The following is a 10,705-nucleotide window of genomic DNA, read 5'->3' on the forward strand; positions in this document are numbered from 1 at the left end:
TGATAATAAATATGGGAATTTGAAATATATGAAATAAAAAAAATATCTTAAATATTTTGACGCTTGAAAATATATACACGGGAACGCAAGATATTGGATGTATAAAAAATGAAGGGTAAGCATTTTAAATAATGCACATTTGATTGACCTCAAGAAAAAGTGATTACACAAGATATACTAGAGTCATCATGTAAAGAACGATTGTTATCGTCGTTGATTCATTGAATCTTATAAGTGTATAAAGTCGCATAAGGATCGGGGAAACTAAAAAATAATAAAATAAATAAAAAGCAATTTATCTTTATTGCATGCGTCTTACATTTTTTTCCAAATAGTCACACATCATTCATGCATCTTCACTCATATTTTACATATACTCAACAACTCCTTATATCATGCATAATGAGTTATCATGCATATCTTATGTGTATATTTTATTTATATTCAACAACTTTTGTATCACATTATTCATTTTACGTTTGCATTACCACATACATGCCTCCTTTTAAAAATAAAAATAAAACAAATTTATCTCATTTTATTTAGATTCTAAATTTTAAACTCGTGTTTTGGTTTTAGTCATCATTTTATTTATATAAATCGATCAACGCATCGGTAACCAATCCGAAGACGATCATTTTATCAATCGATCAACGCATCGGTAACCAATCCGAAGACGATCATTTTATCAATCGATCAACGCATCGGTAACCAATCCGAAGACGATCATTTTATCAATCGATCAACGCATCGGTAACCAATCCGAAGACGATCATTTTATCAATCGATCAACGCATCGGTAACCAATCCGAAGACGATCGTCACTTTATTTTATGTCGATCTACGAATTGGATAATCAATCCGAAAACGATCATCACTTTATTCATCACTCTATTTTATGTCGATCTACGCATCGGCTAATCAATCCGAAGACGATCATCACTTTATTCATATCGATTAACGCATCGGTAAACACTCCGAAGACGATCATTTTTATTTTTTATTTACTTTTGCCAATCACCAACTTCTTTTGCATGCTTTCTTTTTTTTTAATCATTAATTTTGTTTTACAATTCAAATTATTTTTTATTTTCTCCTACGTTCGAAATTAATTTGTACAAAATTTAGGTCTTTATACTTAATTATTTTTTAACACTAAAATATAATTAAATAGGGGCAAGCTGTAGTACCTCAATTTTGTCCCAATAATTAAAAATTATTTTCATAATAATAAAAACAAAAAAACATAATCAGTATTCGTCCTTTATTTTTAATTTTAATCTTTGAATTTTAATTTTTTATTTTATCCCAATTATATCTTCACCATTCCTACACTCAATCACAAAATCATTGTTAATGTCCCAATTATATCTTCACCATTCCTACACTCAATCACAAAATCATTGTTAATGTCCCAATTATATCTTCACCATTCCTACACTCAATCACAAAATCATTGTTAATGTCCCAATTATATCTTCACCATTCCTACACTCAATCACAAAATCATTGTTAATGTCCCAATTATATCTTCACCATTCCTACACTCAATCACATAACTTGCATAACTTTCTTTTATTTTATGGACATCTTGCTGCAAATCACATAACTTGCATAACTTTCTTTTATTTTATGGACATCTTGCTGCAAAACAATGATAACCCATAACTTTCTTTTATTTTATGGACATGTTGCTGTCAAATAAATAAAACTCAGAACTTTGTTTTATTTTATGAATACAACATGTCACTATTTTAGTCTATAAGAAGAAGATAAAAATTCATGTGAAGGGAGGGGGTGAGATTTCGAAAATAGAAGATTTATTTTCTTTGCTTCTGAAATAAATCAAAAAAAAAAAAGAGAGAAAATGTTGTAAAAAACCAAAACAGAGAAGATAAAGAAACGTTTTGGAAAAAGTCCACCACAATCCTTCTTAAAAACAACTCATAACCAAACCCAAAACCATAACCAAAACTCAAACTCATTTTAACAACACAACCCACAAAAATCTATTAAAAGATAAGATAGATAAGAGGATCGTTACTACTTTCAGTTCAGTCGCGCCGCCGTAGCCTCCATCTTCACTGTGGCCGATATTTAGAAAGGCAAGTATTTTTTTTTTTACTCTCTTTAAGTTTGTTGTGCTTTATGTTATTTGGAAGATATAAACATCACTATGTTAATAACTAAGATTTGGAAGAAGAGCTTGATTTGTTGGAAACTTTGTTTTATTTGACATTGGGTGTTTTGTTTGAAATCTTAGTTTTATTGTTTCTCTGGTTTGGCTTATAAGGCTATGATGATTTCTTTGGTTTTTATTTATTATTATTTTGTGAAGATATTTCCCCATATTATCACTACTGGCCTCAGCATTTGTTATCCTACTGCTAACTCTATTATTAGTGTGTTGGTATTCGCATAAGAAATGACACTAGCAACCTGCCATCCATACTTTCTTTTTCTCTAATATCACGTGAGGCAATATCAAGTAACATGTGTGTATGTAATGCTGTAAATTACTATTTTATTTCATTTAACTTAAATAATAATAATTATTTAATTTAATAATGATGGTCATTTAACATAATTTAATTTGATTTAATATAAATAATGACTAATTAGTAATAAACATAATTCATTTCACTTATAAATGATATTAATATGCTATTTAATATTAAATGAGTTATGCTTTCATCATTTGATTCACTAAAAAGTATTTGAAAGAGTTCACAATTTGTATATAGTTTTTATTTTATTAATCTGGTATTTTTATTTTTTATTTATTTAATAAATAACAATACAAGTCTATATTTTTTTTTTACCGTTTATTTTATTTTTAGGTGTGTTTATTATTGAGCTTATTTCGTAGAATTATTTAAATTTATTTAATTTTTAACATCAATTATTATTATTATTATTATTTTAAAAGGGTAAAGATAAAACTATAATCGAATATTGTAAGGTTAATTAGATGTGACATCTTTTTAATCTTTGAGTTATTAGAACACAAATTGTGACAATTTGATGGTTCTAAATCTCATAATCACAAATGATTTAATAAACTAAAAATTCATAAACAAATAAATCATAAAAATTATTTAAAGTTAATTAAAATCTTTTAATCTCGGAGTTACATAATACAAATTATATATTTTGATAACTCTAAAACTTATCCTTTTAAAAAAAAATTTATTTAATTATTATTATTATTATTATTATTACTATTATTTTTGAAGTTGTTAAGATACAAATTAAACTATTTGTTTGTTTTGAAATTCAATTTAAAAATAAAAAATAAAATATTCTTAAGAGGATTAAATTAGATGTGACATCTTTTTACTCCTTGGATTTTGAGACACGAGTTGTACAATTCGATCGTCTTAAAATTCATATTTTAAGATAATTATTCAAATCAAACAAGTTTTTTTATGTTCGTCAAAATTATTTTTTTTAAGTAACAAAATACAATTTATTTAAAAGCAATCAACGCATTCACATTTTTTTACCAAGAACTACGTAGCTTTGATTTCTCCATCGCACCGGGAGATACGTAGGAGCAAGATCACACTCTTGTCAAGCACACTAATAAAAACTTTCTTTTTTTCCATTCTTTTTTAACACACTTTTATCTCAAAAAATCACATTTATAAAAAACAATTTATATTCATATTTAATAATAAAGAAAAATAAATATATTTAAGTTGATATAATTTTGCACAATTAATTAAAGGTAACCGTATTTTAACGGATGTCGTAGGGTGCTAATACCTTCCCTACGCATAATCGACTCCCGAACTCAAAATCTGGTTTCAAAGACCATTTTTACATTTTTAAGGGTTTCCCAATATTTTCCCTATTTTAAAATAAATTTTGGTGGCGACTCCATTGAATTCGATGAAAAACTCGAAATTTTAGGCTGCGACAATATATGTGGCAAACACGCACATCCCAATTACATACAAATAAATCTCTCTAAGACTGGACCATTGTATCAAAAGAGTGAGAGTCATTGCACCATTGAGTAACTAGTTGTACAACAACTCTAAAATCACATTCAACAATAATCTTTGTGATCATCCCTACTCCAAACAATATTCATGGCCGAAATCAAACCCCAATTTTCAGTCATGAAAGCAATTGAGGATCCAAGATTCATGATAAACTAAAAAGTCAACGACCATTCTCGTGTCTGAAAAAACACCAATACAACTAGAATTCAAACCACCATTAAAAACGCTACCGTCCATGTTGCACTTGACCCAATGAATTTCAATAACTATCCAATCAATATGTTATACATAGTAAAACTATTGACTATTCAATTGTAACAGTTATCCGTCTTTGAAATATGCCCTAATAATAACTTGATACTTGTTAAACATAGTTGAATTAAAAACCATATGATCCTAGCATACCAAACAACACAGCTCAATATCCCAAAGAGTCAATATACTCCAAGCTCTCAATATTGCACAAAATCACTCGTGAGCATTCATTGTGGAGGCAATCTTTAAGAGCATGAAATGTTTGTTGGGAAAATAAACAAACAAATAAATTTTAAATAACAATCAAAATACAATAAAATAATGTGAAAACTTCAAAATCGAAGAAAATCGTCAATCGTTGTTTTATGATAATCAAATAGCAACACTATATGAAAATTGTTATAACATATAGATTTCTCTCAAACTCCTCGTGACCCCAGTACACCCACGCTCTTCAAAATAATATATTTAATGTTAAATTACATAAGCAATCCCTTAACTTAATTTAAATTAACTTTTTAGTTCTTTATCTTTTTTTTTTTCCGAGTTGGTCCTTTATGTTAATTTTAAGTGACAATTTGATATTTTATTTTATAAAATGTCAACAATGTTGTCCTTTTTTTTTTACAAAAATTCAAAAAAATATGAGTTAAATAAACTCATATTTTCATTCTTTAGTTGATATTGTTGAAGATGAAAATATGAGTTTATTTGAATATTTGAGTTATGAATTTGATAAAATTTGCATTATATTGAAGATGATTATTAATTTTATGGATTTTGTTTGAAAATTTTGACGATTTTCTTGAATTTTTGTAAAAAAAAAAGGATAACATTGTTGACATTTTAAAATATAAAATATCAAATTGTCATTTAAAATTAAAATAAAGGACCAAATCGGGAGAAAAAAAAAAGACAAATGACTAAAACGTTAATTAAAATTAAGTTAAGGGACAACAAATGTAGTTTAGCCTATATTTAAACTTTATCTCACAACACTATAATAAAAGTAAAAGATAAAATAATCAAATACAAGATTAGAGTGTTACTCGTTGGTGTTAACTGTAATAAAAAGTTAAAGTCTTGACATTGAATTTATTATTTCTTTACGATTACAAAAAATGTGAATACTTTTTTAAATTCTCAATTTGAATTAAATCTAAAAGAATTGTCTCCTCTCTATAGAAATTTTGGAGTATTTTTTTATGATGATTAAAAGATTTCTTTATTATTTGTATTGACGAAATATAATTTCAAAAAAAATTTAAAGACAAAAATAAATTTTCACTCAATTTTTTTAATTAATTTGTTATATTGATTGAATGGTTGATTTAATTACTTAAAAGCCCAAATCGCTTCTTTTTCAACTTTTATTAAAAAAAAAAAAAAAAAAAGATAGAAGAAAAATAATAAACAAAAGCACACAGCCCTTGCTCACACAAACCACATCATCTATCATAAACCTCCGCCGCACCGGCTAACTGATCCGCCGTAACCTTTCCAGAAAGCGAAATGGACGAGAACGAATTAAGAAACGAAGTAGTGCCAAAAGAGAAGAAGAAGAAAGGGAAACACGATAAACCAAAACCATGGGACGACGATCCGAACATAGACCACTGGAAAGTCGAGAAATTCGATCCATCATGGAACGAAGGTGGAATGCTTGAAGTAAGTTCATTCTCAACTCTCTTCCCTCAGTATCGCGAAAAGTATCTTCAAGAAGCTTGGCCTCTCGTTAAATCTTCGCTCAAAGATTTCGGTATCTCTGCTGAACTCAATTTGGTATGTACGATTTTTATTTTTCGAACCCTAATTTTTTACTTTCACTTCAATTATAATAATGCGTATTTTGTTTGTTTATTAGGTTGAAGGTTCGATGACAGTTTCAACAACTAGAAAGACGAAGGATCCTTATATTATTGTTAAAGCTAGGGATCTTATCAGGCTTCTTTCTAGGAGTGTTCCTGCTCCTCAGGTTAGTCTTATTACTGTTTCAAGGATAGTCTATTACGTTATATGGTTAAATATCTGTTTAGTCTTTACTAGTTTTGTTAAGTAGTAGCTATAATAGTGCTGTAGTGTAGTAGAATTCAATCAAATTTTATTGTTGCGCGGTATTGTTATTTAGTAGAGAAGTTTGTCGACTTGTAGTGTATACTATAGCATTGTTGCATATCAAAATTTGAACGAAGTGCTATTTCATGTGATACCTGATTGATAACATTGGTCTCTAAAGTATCATCTTATCCAGCTTAGTCCTTCTGATATTATCTTAGCAGCTATAGTAGTGCTTTACTAGAGCACTACTGTATAGCAGAATTTGAAGTTTTGAACAAACCGCTATTTTTGATATCTGCAATTGGCAACATTGGTCTCCACAAAATATATCATCTTATCCAGCTCAGCCCTTCACATATTTTATTTTATGTTTAGTCTCTAATTTGTTGACTTCGGGACTAAAACATAGGTGAACTTTTTTACCTAAATTGTCAAACTAGGTTGAACATTGATGAAATTTTTTGTAGGGACTAAACTTGATAAGAGATTATTTAATAGGGGGTAATTTTTTTTTATAACTTTTTATCATAAACCACGTCCAAGTATTTATATGGCCGACTTAAATTTTGGTTTTGGTTTTTATTTATGATATATATAATAGTTGGTTGTGTTTTACAGGCAATAAAAATACTTGACGATGAAATGCAATGTGACATCATTAAAATTAGTGGAATGGTTCGCAACAAGGTAACTTCAATGAGCTTCCTTTCTGATTTTATATGCCTGTATTTTCTTGACTTGTGAGGTGGTTATGATTTTTATGTGCTAGTCTACATATTCTTCTTGCTGGTTCTTCTGTATCGTTCTCTTGTCCTCCATGGATTTTTTTATTTTTTTTAAATTTTAGAATACCAAAGCCTCTATCAGATTCTTATTTGGTTTGATTCTTAGTCCATTGTGTTGGACATGTTCATTGTTCAGTTACCGAACTGGAAAATAGTTTGGTAAAATCGGACTGAATATATATATGGTTACGGTCTAAGTTCCAAAACAGGTTGGGTTTATGTGTCTTTGTATGAATCATCAGATGTATACTGCCAGATCACCATAAAAGTTGTGATTTGCTGCAATGGCAGTTGCAACACAACAATGCTACAGTGCCACTGTTCCATACAATTTAGCACCATGAAGACAATGTTAGGAATTAGGATTACAGTAATCAGATTTGTGGAGCAAAGCAATAATTAATCAACTTAATTGACCTATCCTTCTGAGGCACCAAATTAATGAGAATAGAATATATAGTTAGTTAATTCATTTTTATAATTGTAGTGAAATCACTAAACAATTTCATGACACCTTTCTTGATAAAGTACTGCAATCCCTAAAATTTGTTACAAAAAGAACCATCAAACCACAGGTTTTTCCTTCCATGCTGCAATCAGCTCGTTAGACATCTTACTCTGCATATATGCTCATATAGAGTTTGTATATAGCCTGCTAGTTTTCAACAGTAAACATTTCAAAGAAATTAGTCTGGTGGTTTGAAACTTCCGTTGATATTTGACTGCAGGAGCGATTCGTAAAAAGAAGACAGCATCTTGTGGGTCCCAATTCTTCCACCTTGAAGGTATGTTTTACGTAGATTTGTTTTTTTAGCACTGGGGATTGACTTGGTTGTCTTTTTTGTTATTATTTGGTACGGCATACCTCTGTTAACTTAAGCTTTATAACTCACTCTTCTGCAACTATAATGGTGCAGGCTCTTGAAATACTCTCGGGCTGCTACATTCTCGTTCAGGTAATATTAATCGTTTCTTCAGATTCTTAAGGCAGGACATTTACTTGCACTAAGATTTGGCTCGACTCCTTAAGTCCACATTGAGCTCACTCCTTTTTAATTTTGCTTGTAATTTCACAGGGAAATACGGTTTCTGTTATGGGTTCATTCAAAGGTTTGAAGCAAGTCAGAAGGATTGTTGAAGAATGCATGTTGAATAAAATGCATCCTGTTTACAACATCAAGGTTTATAAACTTGTATTTTCTCCAGCTTATTTTATAGTATAGATTTCAGGTTTAGAAAATTTCCTATTTCTTTTCACATTGTCAGGTTCTTATGATGAAGAAGGAACTTGAAAAAGATCCAGCACTCGCCGAAGAGAACTGGGATAGGTTTCTTCCAAAGTTCAACAAGTATGACTTTAACTATCTGATAATTTGTATATACAGAGTATGCACCCTATGCTTCAGTTTTGATGATGCTTCATTTCATTTCCAGGAAAAATGTAAAGAAAAAGAAGGCTAACTCTAAACAGAAGAAGCCTTATACTCCTTTCCCTCCTCCTCAACAGCCCAGTAAGGTGAGACAGCCAATATCTCCTTCCAAGTTGGATTTCTTCCATTATTTAATGTAGAAGAGTCCCCTCTTCTCATGCAGTTAGTCCTCCCCAACCAAAATGAATTGATAATAAAAGAGGGAGGGAGGTTGGATCGTCCGGATGATGACAAAGCTTCACTTATTTATTTATTTTTTAAAATTTACTTGACGATTTTTAGAATAGAAATATGTTTCAATGGTTCTCAACTACTCAATTGCCTTGTCTTCTCTTTAGTAGGAACCTACTAAACTAGACTGCACATCATCTTTATTTTATTGTTGTTATTTGAATTTTATTTTACTGTGATGTTACTCTGCTATTGCCATACTTGTGAATCATATACTTTTCCTGGCTCATTAAATAAGAATAAGAAGACCAATCTCAACCCACAATCTTATATGCCTTTTATTTGGGATGGCGTGAGTTGTAGTTTGTATCAGCATTCACTTGTGTTGTTTAGATCCAAGTTTTTTGACAGGCTATGCTCTTCTATCAGCTATTTTCTTTGTATATTTGTGAAATAAATTCTAAGATGTCCTTGCTAATTTATGTGATATTTCAGGTCGATATACAATTAGAAACTGGGGAATACTTTATGACTGAGAAAAAGAAATCGGCAAAGAAATGGCAAGAGAGACAGGAAAAGCAGGCCGAAAAAACTGCTGAAAACAAAAGAAAACGAGAAGAGGCCTTTATCCCACCCAAGGTCTTCTGCTCTTTTCTCTACTTTTTCACAAAAATTAATGTCATGCATATTGCTTTATAATTTCCTTCATGATATTTCATCAAACTTCTATTTGCATTCTTTAGGAACATGCAAAACCAGTGGATAACTCTGAGGATGCTAATAATAATGTATCTGAAATGGCAAAGTCCTTAAAGGTGCGAAGTCCTTTTTATTTTGCATCTGAAATGGCAATGTCCTTTTTATTTCGCATGACAATCTTTCTTGTTGTTATTTCCAGTTTTTTTTTTTTTGCTTCAATGGATAATTATCTCACTTGTGAATCTTAAATGGTTGCTCCACAGAAAAAAGCCAAGAAATTTGAGAAGCGCAAATCTGAAGAAAATATAAATGCTGAGACATATATTATGGGGTCATCTGAACAACCATCAAAAAAGAAATCTAAGCAGCATAGGTCTTAACATAATCTTCATTCTATAGATGGAAGGTGCGCATGTGATGTGAATTCCATCCAGAAATTTTGATCCAATGGCTGTAACATACTCCTGGTTCATAAATGACTTTTCCCTTTCAAAATTGTTGCCAGACACTTACTCATAATATATCCAATGGATTCTTGAGTTATGGGCGACCTATATTTGATTCATTTGCTAAACATGCTGCAGTATAGTTTTGAGTGTAGTTGGATTAGAAGAAATGAAACATTTTAATCTAGGTTGTTACATTTTAAGTTTACTTAATTTTTTGTGAAACTAAAATGAATACACAATCAATCACAGTAAAAAGGCAGATCTTAGTCTAGTGCCAAAACTCCAAAGGATTAGTCTAGTTGTAAAAATAAAGATCTTTTATTCACATATTGTCAGCTTCAATTTCTATCAATTTCATTAGTAAATCTTTTTATAAACGTTCATCAAGCTCTAAAGTATTCTCTTAAATTGGGTCATCTTCCCCTTTCTCTAAGATATTTTATTTTAAAAATTGAATTCACAATCAATCACATAAATGCTGTTAAATAAGATATAATATTTCAAAATAGTAATTTTTAATTTATTATACCGGTTCAACAACTATTTGGATTTTACGATTTGGATTCATATTATCCGGCCCCCAACACATTATGCGTGGGCAATCATTCGTATTTATTTATTTTGGTCAATCATTCATGTATATTTATTTTGATTTAAATATAAAATTCCAGATTACACGTCACAGTATAGTTGAACATAATTTATCATTCATGTTTGTTTATTTTGGTTCAAATATAATTTTTCAAATTACACATCATAGTATAGATTAACATTATTTTTATTTTTATTTTTTAAGAAGCAAAAGAATATCATTATTCAGATACAAAATTTGTGCAAAAATTAGAATA

General features: G+C 29.7%; 1 protein-coding gene across 1 annotated transcript; it reads left to right on the plus strand.

Annotated features, from left to right (window-relative positions):
* The first annotated feature begins 5,659 nt into the window (after positions 1-5,659).
* Positions 5,660-9,960, plus strand: LOC101507153 (KRR1 small subunit processome component-like). Its single transcript, XM_004491105.3, has 11 exons — positions 5,660-6,047; positions 6,130-6,240; positions 6,942-7,010; positions 7,837-7,893; positions 8,026-8,064; positions 8,185-8,289; positions 8,375-8,457; positions 8,543-8,624; positions 9,205-9,348; positions 9,453-9,524; positions 9,672-9,960. Exons 1-11 carry the CDS (start codon positions 5,778-5,780, stop codon positions 9,786-9,788), a joined length of 1,149 nt encoding a protein of 382 aa, XP_004491162.1. The 5' UTR covers positions 5,660-5,777; the 3' UTR covers positions 9,789-9,960.
* The last annotated feature ends 745 nt before the right edge of the window (positions 9,961-10,705 follow it).

This window comes from Cicer arietinum, chromosome 2 (assembly GCF_000331145.2).
Source record: "Cicer arietinum cultivar CDC Frontier isolate Library 1 chromosome 2, Cicar.CDCFrontier_v2.0, whole genome shotgun sequence".
NCBI classification, from domain to species: domain Eukaryota; kingdom Viridiplantae; phylum Streptophyta; class Magnoliopsida; order Fabales; family Fabaceae; genus Cicer; species Cicer arietinum.